The following is a 20234-nucleotide window of genomic DNA, read 5'->3' as shown; positions in this document are numbered from 1 at the left end:
TGTGAGTCTGTGTTAAGAGTTTAGAAAAAATATCTGAAGTATGGGTAAGCGCTTGTTAGCGATTGAAAAAAACTGTAACTCAAATATTAGGTATAATTCTATACAAATGAGGGTTATTGACCATAGATTCCAAAAAGTAGTAAAACTAGTGGTAGCTAGTGAAATAAAAAAATAATATAGTGCGTTGAAAATGTGAAATGTAGAAAAAGTGTAAAAACTAAATAAATTAGTGGTAAACTTTTTGACCTGGGAGGACAACACGAGGGTTATTAGTGCTTTTTCATAACCACCAGTTGGGGCGAAGGTCATTTAAGTTTCCATTCAGAAGACCGCATGCGTGCAAATATTTTAAATTCAATTGAAACTTCAATAATACAAATGCTGTTTACAAATGAGACCGGTAAATCAAAACCAAAAGCCAGTGAGCAGATTGTTGACATGTATCCTGTGTAGTATGCACTGAGGTTTAATATCAGGTTCATTGTGGTTCATTTTCAACGTGACAGGAAGGAAGCTGCATGCAGCGTTGCGCCTCAGACTCCCAATAAAAGAGAAAACTAACATCTCCAATGTAGCACATCCTGGATTCCTTGGTAGTGACGCTTCAGGACACGCTGCTTTGTAAAGTACCATGGCGACGTCGAATGCAACCATTTTTCAAGAAGTGAGATTAAAATCGACATCGATTTGTGATGAAAATGTAAACGACACTGATGTAAATATGAAACTGTACAACACATTCACGGAGTAGGCATTGTCTAGATGAGTCAGAGCTCAAGTCTCCTTGTGGGGGGGGGGGGGTGATGTACAGAGTAGATTTTTTTTCATTGTCTGCATTCTGGGGACTTTAACAGGTGATTGATGCTTGTATCTGTTGCCATGAGAACAAAATGATGGGTAGGCTTGCATTTAGTAATTTCACTTGGATTGAAATTGATTCAATGACTAATTCAGATCCACCTTAGATAATTACCACATTTTATTTACACTTGACGATCCCATTCAATCATTTCCACTACGTTTGGGCGGGTTGGAAAAGGGATAAAGCAGCGTTCCGGGTTAGCATTGTCATTGTTGGCATGGTAACTGACATTTAGCTCCGTCCAGCCTAGCGTGGCTGCAGACGTATGTTGAAATGAAATTCAAGAATAACTGCTTTATTGTTTTCTAAAATGCAAGTTTCTTTAACATATCTCACGCGAAGTACTAGTTGCAAATAAAACATCTGGCTAAGGCTAGAAAGTCGTACCCATGTCAACATCTGCCCTGCTGACGTGCCGCTGAGCAACACATCACAGCAGGTGACTCGGAAGATCTAAGATAGACATTTTGACCTTCTTGCCACCCATTACTGAAATCTCGGGGAAAAGATCAGTTTCATATGTGTCAGAATCGCACGTCATTTATCTATGGCCATAATGGACCCAAACGACAGGAGATGATGTTATAACAAAGGCATGAGGTGGATTATCATCTGTGGTTGCAAACAAAGACATTTGATCTAAATAAAAAGGTGGATTGATAGAATTGTAACACTAATAAGAGGATTTTAAAAGGGTCATCTGTAGAGAGCCGTTAGGCCAATATCTGCAAAGATCATGGGAGAAATACTCATCTTCAAAACTATGTGAGTAATAAGAGATTCAAATAGATGGTTCTTTAGTAGTTTGGCACTAAAGCAAGTTTGTCTGCATTTATTAACCCTTGTGCTGTGGGTGGTGATGGTGCATATATGTGAGGTGTGCAACCTCTCATCTATAGCAACTGTAAGTTGCGTTGGATATATCAGAAATATGGAAATAACACATGCATTGGAAATGACACTTGCATTTGGTGTGGGAGATCGGTGTTCGATTCCCACTGCTATGCATCAAGCGATGTGTCCATGAGCAAGACACTTAACCCCTAGTTGCTCCAGAGGCGTGCAAGTTCACACATATAGCAACTGTAAGTTGCTTTGGATATATCAGAAATATGGGACGTCCAAATAACTGCCAAAAAATGTTTAAAATGATGTGGAAAAGGTCAAAAATGTAAAAACAAAAGTGGCAAAAACAAAGAAAACTTCAAGCAAACCAGACAAAAACGTCAAAACGGGGTAAAAAGCGACCAAAAACCTCCAAAAAAATTAAAAAAAAAAGCAACAAAAACTTTGAGAAGGACCATGGTCGACGAGAAGACAACACGACGGTTACATTCTAAAACAAACTACATTTGTATTAAAAGAAGTCACATATTTTTACATAGCATTATGTATAAGCCACAATAAATAAATTATGTTGTATGGTTGTTTTGTGCGGGGGGGGGGGGGGCAACGTAGTTATTTAAAAGAGTTTTGGCCAAACACTGGCGTTGCTCAACAGTACTGACTGTAATTACAGTCAATACATTTCCTTTATTGCGCAACTGGTGACTTGTCAAACTATTATTATATAGTATTAAGACATTTTTTTCCTCTTTTAATGGTCTGATATTGTTTTACTAACGTTAAATCTGGTTGCTTGCTTTGGGCACCAAATGTAAAATGTAATACTGAAGAAGACTCAAGAAATTAAATTATTATTTTGAAAGGACTAAACACTTCTTCATTGCTGAATGGACAGTTAAGTGCTCTTATTCTACTTATTTTCAGGTTCATAATGTATTTATAGGTCGTACCAGAATAGGGACACATGGTTTAATAAAAAAATAAACGTATTTTGTTGTACTGCACATTGCTGCAGCTCCTCTTTTCATCCTGTGTGTTGAGCTCTCTGTTTTAGCTCCAGAGTGAGACATCACACTTCTGTTCAATCTTTGGGACTTTGGGCTTTTCCCTTTTGCACTTTGTAAACCTATAACATGCACAAAAAAGATATGTAATGCAATAAAGGAAGGGGAAAAAACAATTGTTTTGCCCATTACCCTAATCCTGATGAAAAGTTCAGGGTAGCTCGAACTCAAAGTGCAAAGTCATGTGGCTCAGTCAGTCATCATCTGATTGGCTGGCAGGTGTTAATTTAAACACTCTTCTAAATGATTTCTCAGGTTAAATTAAACCACACTGTCACACTAATCAGCAAATTGAACAAATCTTGGTTTTTGGCGGTTATATGCCAGAGAGTAACTTCCAGGAAAGAGCTAGGCTAGCTATTTCTTTACTTCCCTTTATGCTAACTAACTGTCGGCTCTAGCTACATATTCACTGCACAGAATGAGAATGCTGTTGTTTTTTTGAGATCCCACTCTTTGGTCAGAAAGCAATACGTGCATTTCCCAAATTGTTAACTTGTTCCTATAACAGGGGCCATGTTATAAGCATGATAATGCACTCTTAGGTGTCCCAAAATAGAAAATAATACACTTCCTCTTATGATAATACATTATATCAGTGCATTTGGTCAATCATTTCCACGACTGTTATCTATTTGAAGATCCTGTATTATGTATGCAGTGTAAGCGTATATAGGTGATAATTAAATGACAACGGATTTAGAATAAAACAGATTGTTTAATAAGAACTGATCCTGTAAAAAAGAAATCAAAAGTAGTCATCCAAATATATTTACTTTCTTTTAAAACCACAAAGCTTCTGGAGGGCATACAAGTACAAAAACAACATGCTATGATGAGCTAGGCTAGAGTTGACAGTTTGTTCGTTATCAACCATGTGGCTAATCATGTTGTGCTCAAGCTAGGCACTCTGGGTAGCTACCGCTAAGAGCCTCAGCTGAATGAATGAAACAAAGAAAATTGACATCTGTATCTATAAAACGTCTAGCAGATGTGCTCTGAGAACTCTGGATTACACATGTGATCACCGTCATGACATAGTCATTACGAAGGAAAGAGCACACTCAATGTCCTTCCTCCCACTTCCTCAATGGAAATTTCAGTACCTTGCCAGTTCTTGAGCGTTTCAGCAAATTATTATTATTGCTTTTACCCCCAAGTGTGCCTAACATGTAAGTACAGAGTGCATTTAACAGCAAACATTCTGCTAAAATACGATAAAACAGTACAATATATAAGAATCCTTTACAAAACAATAAAAAGATTAAATCCGTGATAATAAGCTATTACTTTCTGCTGTACTTTCAAATCCTTAACATCCGTTTAACCCTCTGTTTCTAAAATATCAAAGACATTGAATACTGTACAGTATGTTCACAGTGAATCCAATGTCACCTGAGAAAGAAAGAAAGAAAGAAAGTAGTACATTCACTTCTGTGGAAATCTAACTTTGGCTTGGAAACCATCGGCATGTCATTGGTCATCTTTATGGCCTAAGGCATGTTTTATCCACGTACAGGTCTCAGCCTTGCAGAAGCTAGGCGAACTCATGTGAGCTCACTTTTATTGACTAGTCTGGAGAATATCTACTCACAACACCAGCAGCGGGAAACCAACCAGTGAATTAGGGGGAGTGATTAGAATCAAATTTCAACTTAACGCCTCTTAAAACACCCCAACCCCAACAGTTCAGAAGTTAAAGGTTGGGGGTGAATCCTGACATAGATTTGCCCCAATTGTATTTAATGTAGATAAATGTGGAAATGCTCTGAAACAGCATGGTTTATTTTCTGATCTCAAACTCACCCAAAAAGCAAATTTGATTAATCAATTTTAGGAGAATGGTGTCTTTCCAGATTGAAAATTGGAAGCAAAGACCAATGGCAGCTTCCCGAGCACAACAGTAGGCCAATGTGGTGTAAGAAGCATTCTTGGGGAGTTAGCTTTGTCTGGTTATTGATTCCAATTGGCCGCCAATAATTTTACTCGTTTGCCCAATGATGTAATAGCCCAAGCAAACACCTACTGAGAATGCCTGGCTTAGACAGACCATGGTATTCCTCTGAGCTGCTTCTGTTTAATATTATTTATTTACACCAACAGTGTCACTCCTTATAGTCACTTTGACGAGATGCTTTGATCCAGTCTGCCACAGTCGGATAGTGGCCTTCGGAGGCCATGCCGTTGCTAGAGTAAGGATTTTGCAGATTTTTAAGAGGCTGGGTGCTTCCACTACCGTCATGCCTCATTGGATCCATGTTGGTGCCGTTGTTCATAGAACGAGGAAGCAAGTTGGTGTAAGTGTTTTCTTGGCTTTCCCTGGGGGACTGCATGAGAGAAGCATGGGTTTCTTGTCCGACTGTGATCTGGGGCTCCTGCTTCAGCTGGAAGCTAGTCTGAGGCCCTGCTCCCACCAGGCCCTTCAGAAAATCTTCCCCTTCTAGTCCCCCTAGGAAGGAAAAAGGATGCGACCCACCTCCACCTACAGATACTGACCCGTTAAAGGTGTTCTGGGTTGGATTGAGGTTATTGAAATTGGACCACACAGTCTGGAGTCCCTGGTTCTGGCTGCCTAGATGGTTCTGGGCCCGGGACTCAGACGCATGCTCCTCCCTTTGGGGCTGCAGGTGGAAGACCGACTGGGTCTCCAACTGGCTCATTACAGGGGCCTGGGGGACTGTATCCAAGCACTGCAAGTCCCTCATAGAGAGCTGGGGGAGGGTGTTATTCTCAAAGTTGCTGTGCTCCACTCTTTGGGGGAAACTAGGTCCACGGTTCGGCTGCTGTTGCCTGCTGCTATTAGGAGGTGGAAGATTACTCATGGCACCAGACTGGTTTATGGTGACTGTATCCATTGAGAGTGCTGGGTTTGGATTGACCCATGAATGGCTGACTGGCACATTAGGAGCCTGTGATGTCATCATTACATTCTGAGTGCCTTGTGGGTAGGGCTGGTTGAATACAGAGGGTGGTTGCTGCATCAAAGGCGTGGGCTGTTGCCTCAGGTAAACGTTGCCCAGGTCTGGAAAACATATGGGGACAATTAGTGTGATAGCAGGGTAGTGTTATCCTGAACTGGATGGATGGGTTGTAATTGGCTTAACATCTAATCTTTGCTATCTAAGGGAAAAACCAAGTTGAGGCAGTTACCTTTCCGCATGTGACTCATGGTAGTTTGTGGCACCGCCTTCTGCCTGTTCATAGCCAGACCGGCAAAATGAGCACCTAAAGAAAGGCCAGACACCTTTGTTATAATGCATAAATATATACTGACATACAAAAGACATGCACATGTCATATCAGTAGAGCTGCAAAGATTAATCGATTTGAGTAGAATAGAATGCATTTAATGAGCTGAAGCAACCCCTTTACAGTGTTGACACAAAATTTAAAATAAAATAAAAAATAAAATTATAAAGTATAGATAGGGCAGAAAAAAAGAGAGGGGGGGACCTGGTGCACAGTCCTTAGAGCAACTATATACATACATAAAATAGCTTTGTATACACATTATGCGAAAAGTGGTTAAGTGTTAATAAAACTAAATAAATATTGCACTGTAATGAAATTAAATGGTTAAGTACTAAATAAAAACTAAATAAATAAATGTTGCACAGTAATTAGTTGTCAACTGTTCAATTAATCACCAACTATTTTGATAATCGAATTGGATTGAGTTATGTTTATGAAAAAAAAGTCAAAAAACTCTCTGATTCCAGCTTCTTGAATGCAAATATTTCCTAGTTTTTTTTACTTCTCTTTGACAGTAAGCTGAATATCTTTGAGTTGTGAAAAAAGAAGACATTTGAGGACGTCCTCTTGGGCTTTGGAAAACAACATTTTTCACCATTTCTGACATTTTATAGGCCAAACAACAACTAGATTAGCAGAGTAAAATAACCCTAGTTTTGGCCCTGCATATCAGATGGGTTGGACTGTGTATACTGCAGCAAGACTCTTACCTGACAAGCCTGATATCCTCATCAAGTGTTCCCGATTGCGCTTTTTCGCCGTGTAGCCATAAGGATCTAAAGCATAAACAAAATGTATCATTTGAAGCCAACTGAGAACGGTGGCCCCAGATCCTGGAGACTACCACACGGGACACAGAGGAATAATGAGATGTTGAGTTAATGACAGAAAGAAGGTCATCAGTGCTAACCTTTGTCGTCGGGCAGATATCTGAAATCCATCGGTTCGCTGACTTCCTGATCGGAAGGTCGGCGCAACTGCATCTGCACGGTGACCGACTCTGTTATGGAGGTGTTGTAGTAGGACGGCGTCTTGAAGACGATGGCTACTTGGCGATGAACATCGGCCTGGGAGAAGGAGCCTTTGGCCTCCCAGCCGTCGGAGGAGAAGAACCGCACCTCAATGTCATCTGGAGGACATGGGGATGATGGGAAGGGAGGAAGGGAAAACTGAATGTGCATGCAAAGAGATAGACACTGCGGTTATGAGAAGCTAAATGGATTCGTGGATAAATGGAATGGAGAGAAAATAGATGCAAGCAATGTGAAAACTGTGAAATAATGAAATGCCTAGAGAACACTGAAAGTGCGTACCTTTCTGTACTTTGTCACACAGTAAGAAGATCTCATCCCCCCCCTTGACACTGCCACTGTTCTTGTTGACTCGACAGATCCTCAGCTCTGCCGTGTTCGGGGCCCCTGATGATGCAGAAACAAGCTGTGAGCATGCAACCAAATCTAACAGACTGCATTCAAGTGAGACGACATGTTTTATAACCAAGAGCGATAATGTCAGAAACTGCCTTCATTTGAACCAGTTTTAGTGGCTCATTGTAATAACTTGTTCAATATTGGCCTCAGTTTAGAAAAAGACCGCATTCAGTTTACAGTTAAAGTCTCAACAGACTGAGCCCCGTGTCACATGTCTGCTGTCAGAAGAGGAAGTGCTCCATGGTAACGCTGGGTTAGTGTGTATAAAGAACTTCCCCTTTTCTCAACTAGTTCCCTAAGTGCAACATTAAAAACAGCGTTGAGACAATATCTGCTACACACACATTCACAAGTCTTGCAATAAACACTGCACAGCTACAGGAACCTGCTGTATTAACTGTATGTACAACAACAGCGACTCGTGTATAATCTTGCATTATTGATTTATGTCAATTAGTAGGATGTATGTCCAATTCTAGGTGAATATGTTACATTCCTGAACTCTGAACCAAGTCTCTCTTATGTGTTTATATCGGTATCATAAATTTGTATCACATATAGTAAATTATTACACTGTCTTCTTTTCTGCCTCTTTCTTATCTATCTACTCACACACCATCTAAGTGAATGGCGCCATTGTTAGAACATGTATATCTCCTTGTGTGTCTGATTAAATCTTGAGAACATTGTGAAATGAGCCCTGCTTCGTGTCGCTTTGTTCTCCGAGATCTCGTAACCGTTTTCGGATTCAACACACAGGGCTCCAGTTGGTAGATGATAGGATACAAACCACAAACATTTTTGGATTGTTTCCTAACAATAGGAGGCAGGTGATTAGAGCCAAATAGCCACAGCTTTAATTGTTATGTCATCATCAGCTCTTGAATTCCACTCTCAATTCAACCCTAAAGTAGACACGCCTGGATTCCCGTAAGTACAATTAAATGGCTATGGCCGCTTATGGTGCACTTGAACATGACGTCAGCGGGAAGACGCTTTGTTGCAGACCGAGCTGAGTCACTCACTGTTGTCGTAGATGGGGTTGGTGACGATGGGGTTGAGCGGTCGGGTGCAGTGGCCGTTCTCGTCCTGCAGGTAAACCTGGATACACAGGCGAACCACGTTCAGGTCGTACTCCTCGGTCTGCAGCAGCTGCTCGCGGGGCACTGAGGGCACAAAAAAACGGCGATGCACGAGGGTCAGTATCCCAGCTACGTAGGCGGGGGACAAACAACCAGCCATGGAAGCAAGGGATATCACCATGCTTAATTGAACCAAAAATATGTAAGCATTATTAGCTAAATCTACTTGAAGCATCACAATTAAAATCATGTCTATTGCAATTATGTGTCCCTTTTATAAAAGGATATGCTACATTACTGGGTTATAATTGATGCATTAATGTTCAAGTAGAATTTTACAATTGGAATTAGTTCCCTATATTTCCCTCTGAATTGTAGTGGAGTACATTACAGTTTAAATGTAGTTACAGTAGTTGATTACATGTACTTAGTTGCATTCCACCTCTCTGTCTCTGAGATGTCTGCAGCAATTAACACTTTGAAAAAACTAAATTCAGCAATTTTAGGAACTTGTTTTTTCAGAAACAATGTTCTGGTTAGTCTGCATAATGCACGGTTTAGGTGAATGGAATTCTACTTTCTACTTAGAAAATAGTCCCTTTGAAAACCATTGTAGCACTGTCTGTGGAACTGTCCATACAGACAGACAGACCGACAGATAGATAGATAGATAGACAGACAGATAGATAGAGCAAGAGAGAGAGAGAAAGAGCTCATCTATGATGTTCTCATGCTTGACACATCTGTAGGTTGTCACCAAAACCTCAAATTTGGATCAACATAAACACGTCACAGAAATGCTTTTTCAAGCGTCCACAGCCTACACTCTCATCTGTGCATACACACACACACACACACACACACACACACACACACACACACACACATACACGCATATACATGCAAGAGTCACACATACCGCCCTCAGAGGCAACACACAAACACACACCTAGCAGATTTAGCTTTTTACTGAGAGACGCCCACACACCGCCACTCACACACACACACACACGCAGGCATGCACGCACACATACACACATGCAAACATAGTGCGTCTTACTATCTTTGTGGGGACCTGCCATTGAAATAATGCATTCCCTAGCCCCTTACCCTAACCTGACCCATCTCAACTAAATGCCTAACCTTAACCCTTACCCTCACCCTAGCCATAACCTAATTCTAATCCAGATCCTAAAACCAAATCTTAACCCTCAAACAGCCCTTAAGGTAGTGAGGTCCTGCGTTTTGGCCCCACAAAGCTGTCCGGACCCCACAAGTATACTGGATTCCTGTTTTTTGGAACCCATGAATGTAGTTAAATGAGAACACACACACACACACACACACACACACACACACATACACACACACATGTACACACACACACCAGGCTTTCACATCTGCCTACTTTCTCTTCCTCCATCTCTCAATTTCTATCTTTCGCGCTCATGCCGAGGCCATGCCCGCCTACAATTTGTCGCTACGGTGACGCTCAGCGACGTCACCTCAGGGTGGAAAGAAGTGAATGCGTGTGTCTGTGATGTGTGTGCGTGTCTGCACAACAAAGAAGCAAGAGGTGAGACTCCCTGCACGAGTGACCATGAGGGCTCCTGACGTGTGTGAAAGTTGGGGAGACAAGTCAAAACTTGATTCTCAAAACTTTTTAAGTCCCTTACAATGTGAAACACCTTCAACAAAAAGTGCAGTGCAGTGCAGTTACACGAGACGTAGGGAAACTCCTCATCCTTAATGAATGTGTCACTGGACATGCTCGGTGAAAACAGCCAGCTAAGTAAATCTTCTGCTCTGTCTCTGCATGCGCTGCTGGCACCAGCCATTACTCTTCTCAAGGCTCAAGTCCAAGTGAAGTCACAGGTCACCTGTGCAGTTACAAGCCAGTTTTGCTCGGTCAGAAGTCATCCAATGGGAGATTTGACTCTGACGCATCAGGTATGCAATTACCAAGCAGAGAAAAAGATCAAAACTACGGTCTCTCCAAGTCTGTCTGGAGCTATTCCCTACATCTTGAGCCTTTTTGGTGATACAATGATACAATGAGCCTGTAAACACCAGACTAGAGTTGGTCTGGTGTCGACATGGAGCTTCAAGATTCTGATATTCAATATTGCCAAAACATGTCAGCCTGTGTCTAACTGTTACAACAATGTTTTATGTTGGATGGTTTACAACAGTCAGTCGGTCTGACCTGCGTTATATCAAATGCAGCTTTGTTTGGATACAGCCATACACAAATTGTTTGACATTTTGGCAAATATATTTGCATACTGTCAGCTGGGAGGACCAATCCCATGACAAAACAGCATTTGATCATTAAAGCATTATTTATTTTATAATGAAGAGGACTTGGTGCTTACACCATATTATTTATGATGCCTTTTGTGTGCTGTTCAGCCTGTTCATATTTATTTTCACATCACAATCTAATTAAAGTTCAATCAGTCACCTAGTTCTTAGGAGTCACTTTTTTTAATTCAACATAAATAACATGGCACTTTTGTCCGGGGTGCTGTTAAGCTATTTCATTAGTATAACAAATTGTTATGGCAGGACATCACAGGTGATCAGTGTCTTAGAAAATATTACATATGGAACACACAGCACTGTATGGCATGGCATGTGCAGGTATGTGTGCTCATTGAGTGGAGGTTTTTAGTGTTAGTTTGAACGATGACAAAAACAACAGTGACAGTGTGAAAATCCACTTCCGTGGGCTGCATGGTCTCCGTGTTACAATACAGTTCTGCTCTACTTCAGCTTTCTGTTTGGTCATCAGGTTTGTCTGCTGTAGGTGGCAGAGACAGACACACAGTGGAGAAACCGAAGGAGGGAGAAATGAACACTTGCTCTTGTATGAAAGCGGAACTGTTGTAGCAAATACTGATGGAACATGCAACGCTGGTCTGTGTGTGTGTGTGTGTGAGGGTTTGAAGGAGGCAGATGCTGGACAGGTGCATTAAAGCGGGTTAGAGGTCGCGGTGGTGGAAAAAAAACTAGGCTGCACGACGCCGCATCTGCAGAGAGACCGGGTCATTGGCTGCGGTTGCTGATGGAGACAGTGACGGTGGGGGAATCGGAGGGGCGGGGTGGGGGGTGTGGGTTGGACGGGTGGGTAGCGGGGTGCGGGGTAAGAGTTAGACTTGTGGTAAGTACGAATGTGGGAGCACAATGTGAGAGTGAGAGAGAATGGGAGGCAGGTGCCAAGCTGGCACCACAAACAGTGTCTCCACTGCATGACTCACAATTTCATCAAGCTTGTATCACTCAGCTTATGTGTCCTTAATAATATATTACAGTAGCATCACATATGCTGTGTATATGTATACACACGTGTCCCTTCACTTTACAATAAAGCTATGCTGTGTTTAAGAGGTTAGAGGTCCACAAACCTCCAAATATTTCCTCTGAAATCTTTGTGATTGATTATAGTGGATGGATTGGACACAATGATGTAAGTATGTTGGCTATTGCATAATTTAGAAAAGGTAAAAAGCCAATGGAAAAACACGTTTTGTGTGTTTATCCTCTTCTTAAGCAAAGACAGACAGATCTTCTTTGTGATAGAAATCCTTCAGGTTTCTAGAACATGGAAATCACCAAACATCTGCAAAATATTACTCTACATTACGCTCCTCCATGACACTCCATGATTATACCGAGATAAAACAATTCATCTCCTGTTACCAGTCAGCTGCAGCAGCGGAGACTTTCAGCATGTGAAATTGTGTTCACAAATTGTTTCCCTGTGGAAAAATAAAGACTTGTATTTGTGGAAAAAGAGGAAGAATGAACTCAAACTTGTGCGCAAACTGCATCAACTGAACTTATTTGGTGAAAGGCTGCCACACGTCTAACCCTGAATCATTTAATAAGACAAGAAAAAACACTTACAAGGTACACACACACACACACACACACACACACACACACACATACATATACACACACACTTCGGTGTCATCACTACTTTAGTTGAGGTGAGCTTTTACGCTAAAATACTCTAATCTCATGATTTTCTATTCAACTGTAGCCCAAACAACATTTCTCATGCATGAAATAAGGTGTGGTGTGTGTAAGTGTGTAAGGCGGTTGGGGTGATAGCAGTGTGAGGGGCATACCCCCCCCCCCCGACACAGGAAGCAGCTGAGTTTCAAAGCAGAAGTGAGCTGTGGCGAGGGGAAGGTTTGAGCCATCCAGCTGCCCATCTGTAGCAATCCAGTTAATCTGTGTCTTTTGGGTTGCCATGGCTACTAGCAATCTGACCAGTAATGACAAGGGTCATGAAACACCCATATGTATATCTATATCAGTAACTGCTCTGACAAGTTTTTCAAGGCTTCAACTTCTATGGCCTACATTTGTTCCGATGACTGTAACGCTAGCAAGCAGGTCTGAGAGTAGAGATTTGCTCATGTACGGTGAAGCTCAGTAGACAGAGGACGTCACTGAAAATGTTCTGCTTCACACTTCATATTTTTGTTAAGTCACTTGCACTTTTAGTCAATGAGAAGCTTGGGCTTCACAGGATTTGATGTGAAAGTAAAGCACCAGATATGAACTCTTTTGCAAACACAAAAAGTCATAAATCAATGTCAAATATGTGCAGAAATCTGGTTAAATCAAGTGCTCACCACTTATTGTCACATGTAAACGTAAAAACTAAATGCGTGTACTGTATGTCTATCTCCAACCCTCCCTGCTGTTCCAGACCTGTAAACAACCATACCCTACTTTTATCATTATCTCTGGGAGCTGGGGAACCCCCTCGGCCCACCCTCCCCCTTTTAATGAATCCTGCATTCCCAGCTCTCACGTGGCATCCTGCACTGTGCTGAATTGAGCAACTGTGACTAAGAATGGGGAAGTAGCTCAACGCCTGTTTGTACACGAGAAGCGCGCGGTGTTGTCTGTCTGCAGCCGAGGAGGGACGCAGAATGAAAGCGCATTGAGGAAATGGCCTGATTGTACTCGGTGCGGTGGCAAGAAAGCGGATTTCGCACTTGATGTTAGGAAAATCATCTCCACTGCCTGAGAACTCGGTCGATCGGCACTTGAAAACAATTCTTTTGAACTGTTTTTTGCAGCTGTGACAGCGGCAGAAAAAGCAGCAGCATCAACAACAGTCACAGTAACCAGTGGCAATGAGAACAGCAACTGTACTCACAGCAGCACAAGTATTTTCACTAAAATGCACTGACAATTACTTTGTCCACTGCTCATACGAGTCTGAATGATATAGTAATGAATAGTCGGCTGATTATGGCTTAATGGAGATATATTGTTATTAGCATGTACTGTATACTGGCAGTTCCTCACTGTTTTACAGGCTTCATATATGCAGTATGTACTGTATATACTTGATATGTGCCTTTGTTTATTACTGTTTTATTACAAGTACGTTTAATAATTAACAAGCTTCTTTAATAAGAGAAGCGTCATAAAGTTAGCAAATAGACTCACACAGTTCCATTAACATTGCCCCTGGCCATACCAGACCAATAAAGCTGTAACAGTGAAGTCTCTTTTATATAGACCTTAGTGGTCCCTAATACTGTATCTGAAGTCTCTTTTATATAGACCTTAGTGGTCCCTAATACTGTATCTGAAGTCTCTTGTATATAGATCTTAGTGGGCCCGCTAATACTGTATCTGAAGTCTCTTTTATATAGATCTTAGTGGTTCCTAATACTGTATCTGAAGTCTCTTTTATATAGACCTTAGTGGTCCCCAATACTGTATCTGAAGTCTCTCTTATATAGACCTTAGTGGTCCCCTAATACTGTATCTGAAGTCTCTTTTATATAGACCTTAGTGGGCCCGCTAATACTGTATCTGAAGTCTCTTTTATGTAGACCTTAGTGGTCCCTAACACTGTATCTGAAGTCTCTTTCCCAAAATTCAGCCTTGGTGCAGAATCACAACCACTAGAGCTTAGGCCACTTATGACCTCATAAGGGGAAGATTCCAGATCGGCCCATATGAGCTTTCATATTCAAGGCAGATCAGGATACCAAGGGCTCGGAATACACCCATCACCATTTCTAGCCACTGGGGGACCATAGTCAGGCTGGGTGAACTCATTAATGTTAAAAAACCTCATAAAGTGAAATTGTCATGCCATGGGACCTTCAACTGTAATATATCATATTTTGTGTTTAGAAATTGTTTTTCTTAAGGCGTTACCAAAATCAGTTTGGACCCTTAAAGTCCAGCATCAGGTTCTAAAGCTAACACAGGTGTGTTAAAACCCATGTTGTCAGTCCGTGTGGTGAAGAGATGAAAACAGAAACAGACATAATATTAATTTTAATATTAATATTGGAAGCAGCGGGACTCACCATTGAAGGGGTTGATCCCTCTGGTCATCCTCTGTAAGATCGCATCTTTCACTTCCCTCCTTCTCACACACTGGATGCCCAGATTCTGGAATCTGTGTGAATAATAATAATAATAATAATATTAATAATAATAATACAACAGGGCCCTGAGAAAGTGACACACATCAGCAAAGTATGATGTCAAACTAGAGTGCTGTTTGATCCAAATGTGTCGGAGTAGATTGATGTATCTACACAGAAGGGCGGAAAGTCAAACTTGATTTGAATTTACTACACACGTCCTTGAATGATTTGCAAATAATACACACCAACAGACATTGACTCACTCAAACTCTCACACACGCATGCTTGAGTACACACACAACCTCTGTTTTCTCTCTGACACGCAGCAAAGTGGGTGATGTCACTTGGGGAATTCCCATTTTGCCATCCTCATCACAGACATGGTTCGACAAATAAGCTGTGAGTGTGTGTGTGTGAGTGTGTGTGTGTGTGTGTGTGTGTGTGTGAGTGTGTGTGTGTGTCTCCTCCTGTATCTGAGAGGTCAGCGTTTAACTCTTGATGCGTTTCGAAACTGCCAAGTGAAACGTGAAATACTGTTAATAGAGAGCAAATTGATTATGTTGTGGGGTGTGTGTGTGTGTGTGTGTGTGTGTGTATATGTGTGTACAACAGAAAGGGTTTGTTTACTTGTTTCAATGACAGCATACTGATTAAGACTGAGACTGTGGCGATAATTACTACTGATAGATATATAGATAGATATTTATTGATCCCAACAAAATGGGAAATTATAGTGTTACAGTAGCAAAATCAGTCACAAAGCACAGAATATAAAAATAAATGAAATACTAGAATACGATACACATACATACAACATACATGAAATAATAATAGGATAAAATACAAGAACAAATATTTGAAAATATCCAAAAATGTGCAACTGCAACTACTGATGACAACAGCGACAGTGGAGTCAATGAGTGCTGTCGGACGGAGGTGACTGTGTGTGTGTGTGTGTGTGTGTGTGTGTGTGTGTGTGTTGGGGGGTGGGGGGTAGAACTCACGCGATCACCCTGCGGTCTGGACCAAACTCGGCCTCGTAGAATCCGTCTTTGCAGTCCTTCCCCACCAGGTCGTGCGGATGCGGTCGGTACGGCTCGTTCTTTGTCACCAAGAAAACACGCACTTTCCCTTTACCGCAGTAATTCAGGATCTGGGAGGGGACAGGATCATTTAAAGGGTTAGGGCTAACCGATTGTTGAGAAAAAAAATCATAATCACAATTATTTCAGTCAGTATTGATATCCCGATTATTTAACACGATTACTCGTTGACTTTTGAAAAGATGTTGCAATTATTGAAAATATTAAATTAAAAAACAGTGAAAAAGTTAAACACAGCAACAGTGGAGACACCTAAAACTGTAAAATTAATACTTTTCCCATTTGTATTTTTTTTTCATTCAGAACATGTGACAAAGTAAGAGTTTATTTATAATGCGCAAAATAATCGTTTTTCTCCATTATTTCTAACATTTAGAGAACGTTACCCTAACGTTCACCTAACGTTGCAACATTTAGAGAACGTTCTCCTAACGTTCCCCTAACGATCCCCTAACGTTGCAACATTTACAGAACGTTGCCCGAACGTTGCAACATTTAGAGAACGTTCCCCTAACGTTGCAACCTTTAGAAAATATTCCGCTAACGTTTCTCTAACGTTGCAACCTTAAGAGAACATTCCCCTGACGTCCCCTTAACGTTGCAACCTTTAAAGAACGTTCCCTTATTGTTCCCCTAACGTTGCAACATTTAGAGAACGTTCAACTAACGTCCCCTTAACATTGCAACCTTTGCAGGACGTTCCCCTAACGTTCTCCTTCTACACACGTTGCCACGTCTGTATTCTTTACACAACTGCATGTGTCTTTCTACAGAGAAACCATGTGTATTTTCCTATAACACCAGTACAGCCAATTTTATGGAATTTAAAATATTTAACATTTGTCCTGCTGACTGACCTGCAGACTGGGGTAGGTCCTGTTGTTGTCAGAGCTCTTCTCCCCGGGGATGCTCCCGGCCGAGCGACCCTCACACTTGTACCTGAAGCGCATTCCCCTCTGCTTGGGCTGCTCGAAGATCTGGATCGCCGGCTCAGCCACTGGAGAACCCGGGTGGAGAAAACAGTCGATTAACGGACGTAGAGCGATGGGATGGAGATGGATTCAGATCCAAACCAAGAATACAAGTTTTCAAAACACAGCTGCAGATTTAGTCCAATCACACCTTTTTTTCTTGACATCAGTTCTCATTTAATTTTACGAGTCGACTGCATCGCAAACATTTGTCCTTTCCTCTGTGAGTTTTAAACATAGACTGTGAAGAAAATGTTTCAACCCTCATGTTGTCCTATATCAATGTTCTTTTTAATCCCCCAAAATAACATGATTGATTCCACCCAACGCTCTTTTGCAAGTACAAATCTCTACTTTCATTCATTTTAGGGCGTCTTATTCAATTTTATAGCATTTGGATAGAAATAATTGAAGTGTTTTTGAAGTAGTATTGAGTAAAAGTTGACATATTCCAGTCTGTGATTATCATCAACATCCATTCCTTTAATTTTAGTTGAAATAATCTAATTTCTGCTTTTCTAACTCAAACATTAGGGTAAAATTTCGTATAAATGAGGTTTATTGACTATAAATTCCAAAACTAACTGTATAACTAAAGTTAATAACTTAGGGTTGGAAAGGGTTGGAAACATCAACAAAAGTGACAAACATTTAAAAAAAGCATCAAAAGTGTTGAAAAAAGGGCCAAAAAAAGGTAAAAAAATGTTTAAAAAGCGTCAACAAAAGTGTTAATTTTTACGAGAAAATCATGGACTTGTCGTCTTGAAAATCAACACTTTTTCTGAAATTTTTGTCTCTTTTATTGACACTTTTGTCTCTTTTTTCAATCTTTTTGGCTCTTTTTTTCAATGTTTTTGGCTCTTTTTTTTTTACATTTAACACTTCTTTTCACTACCATGTTTAAACACCACTGACACCAACTTATTACCAGTTTTACATTTACTACATTTTGGGAAATTTCTCATCAAAAAACCTCATGTATGGGAAATTATTCCTAATTCATTAGCTAAAGAAACAGAAATTATGAATTATTTAGACTCATTAAATGAAGGATATAACAGTAGGGTATATGTCAACGTTCAGTCTGGTTTTAAAACTTCCTCTTGAAAATATTTTCAAATGCCATTTTTTTTCTTTTTATATAAAACACCCAAAGGTCAATGACGGTAGAGATCCTATCTTTTGTTGTACACATATCTATACATACGTATACTCTATACTATAGTATATACATTCTGTACATACATACACACACATATACACTGTACATACATACACACACATATACACTGTATATATATACATATATAAATACACACACATATACACTGTATATATATACATATATACATACACACACATATACACTGTACATACATACACACACATATACACTGTATATATATATATATATATATATATATATATATATATATATATATATATATATATATATATATATATATATATACTGAGAATTTCCTGTGTGCAATAAACATTAAAATTGTGAAAAAAATCGTGGCAGAGTATAGTGATATCAATTCTAAGCTTTAAAAAAAATCAGATTCATATGCAAATCATTAGTAGTCAAACTTTATCCATTCTGCACTCAAAAAAAAAAGCATACAAGGACTTTTGTCAGTACTAGTTTGACCTTTTTGCAAAAAAAACAAAAAGTTGCAACACATGAGCCTGTGTGAGAGAGGAACTAAAACCGATCCGGTGACGGTGTGTATCGTTTCCAGTATCGTTCTTCGCATCGATCGTTGCTCAAACACAGCCTGTTAAGTAGGCCACTATGAAACACGTCCAGTTGCTTTTCTTTAATAGGCTATAAAAAAAGAAAGCAGCCTATGTTTGCCAATGAGTGGCTGGGCCATGTCCTGCCTTCCTCATTCTGCAGCAGAACACGCTCCCGACGCAGAAGTGAGAAATGACGTAGCTCACACGCACAGATAGGCATATAAATATGTCTGAGCTTCGCAATGTCTCTGTTTTATAACACAATGGCCCATATAAAGGCATACACAGCAACCCATACAAGAACCTCTGCCTCACACACACACACACACAAAAACACACAGTGCTTCAATACAACTAAATGAGGAAGTGAAAGACACTGCAATGCATGTCTGTGGGGCACTTCAGAAGTTTTGACTTGTGGAGACAGGCAGCAAAGTTTGACACAAGAGGTATTAAATATGTACTTACTTAGGTGTGGATCGTCCCCTCGCATGGACATGAGAACTGAGGACGGAAATGGGACATTTAGGAAGAAATTAGGCAAAGGTGCATGGAGACGATTGATGCGATTGTCATAATAACATGACATAACATGATAAAGCTCATTCTGGGAATGCTGACACTCCACTGTCAATCACCAGGAAGAAGTTTTGTGATGCTGAACAGATTTATAATAAATAGTGCCAAATATTAATTAACTTAAGAATTAAGCATTTGTGTTGCTATACATTTAGACTTTTCTATAGACACAACTACGCCTGCACTACATGTTCTTTAACATCACACCTCTTATTCTACAAGTTTCCACCACTACTACTGTTATTATTATGATGATTAGTATTATTATAGTGAATAAAAGGTGTTGCTACTCACCATCCATGATGCACACACTCTCACTCGTTTCACAGGTTCTTGTCTTATGGAGAACACCGAGCTAAATGAGTGACAGTGGACAGAAAATGTAATACTTGTTGGAGGAGACGAGCAGGGGGAATTCCCCTCCGTCACCGCCCCCTTCATCTGAACCGACCAATGAGAAGCCGCGTGACTCACAGCATACAGCATTAGGAGCACCATTGAGTCTTCAAAGACTCTGAGCACTAAGAGGATTCAGTCCTCTCTTTCACCCTGCCGGTCTGTCTATGTCCATGCCTCGAAAGGGCTGCGTGTCAAAAGTGTCAAACTCCAAGTAAAGACACTGACAATACTGAAAATGTGGAAAAAAAAGACACATGACAGCTGGCTTGAGTTTGGAAAAAGTTACGAGAAAGAATACCATTTTTAAAACCAGCAAGCTCAGCCCAACAGTTAACCTTAAAGATTCACTGTGCCTCTCACATTTGTATTTTTAAGATATTTGGGGCATTTACTTATGAAGACCTGAAAGGGGAGAGAGGGGGGGGGGATGACATGCAGCAAAGAGCTGCAGATCAGAGTCGAACCTGCAACCAGAGGAGTAAAC

At 40.5% G+C, this 20234-nt stretch overlaps 1 protein-coding gene across 1 annotated transcript; it reads right to left on the bottom strand.

Moving 5' to 3' along the window:
• Positions 1-4718: 4718 nt before the first annotated feature.
• Positions 4719-19736, bottom strand: rel (v-rel avian reticuloendotheliosis viral oncogene homolog). The gene is made up of 11 exons (XM_034897725.1): positions 19646-19736; positions 19241-19276; positions 16916-17055; positions 15960-16108; positions 14893-14984; positions 8480-8620; positions 7338-7442; positions 6935-7153; positions 6735-6800; positions 5923-5997; positions 4719-5794 (listed from the first exon to the last, which is right to left on the bottom strand). Exons 1-11 carry the CDS (start codon positions 19650-19652, stop codon positions 4878-4880), a joined length of 1947 nt encoding a protein of 648 aa, XP_034753616.1. The 5' UTR covers positions 19653-19736; the 3' UTR covers positions 4719-4877.
• Positions 19737-20234: the final 498 nt, after the last annotated feature.

The sequence above is a fragment of the Etheostoma cragini genome, chromosome 17, assembly GCF_013103735.1.
Source record: "Etheostoma cragini isolate CJK2018 chromosome 17, CSU_Ecrag_1.0, whole genome shotgun sequence".
In the NCBI taxonomy this organism is placed as follows: domain Eukaryota; kingdom Metazoa; phylum Chordata; class Actinopteri; order Perciformes; family Percidae; genus Etheostoma; species Etheostoma cragini.
Note: the sequence above shows the minus strand (reverse complement) of the source record. Positions and strands in the feature narration are given on the sequence as shown.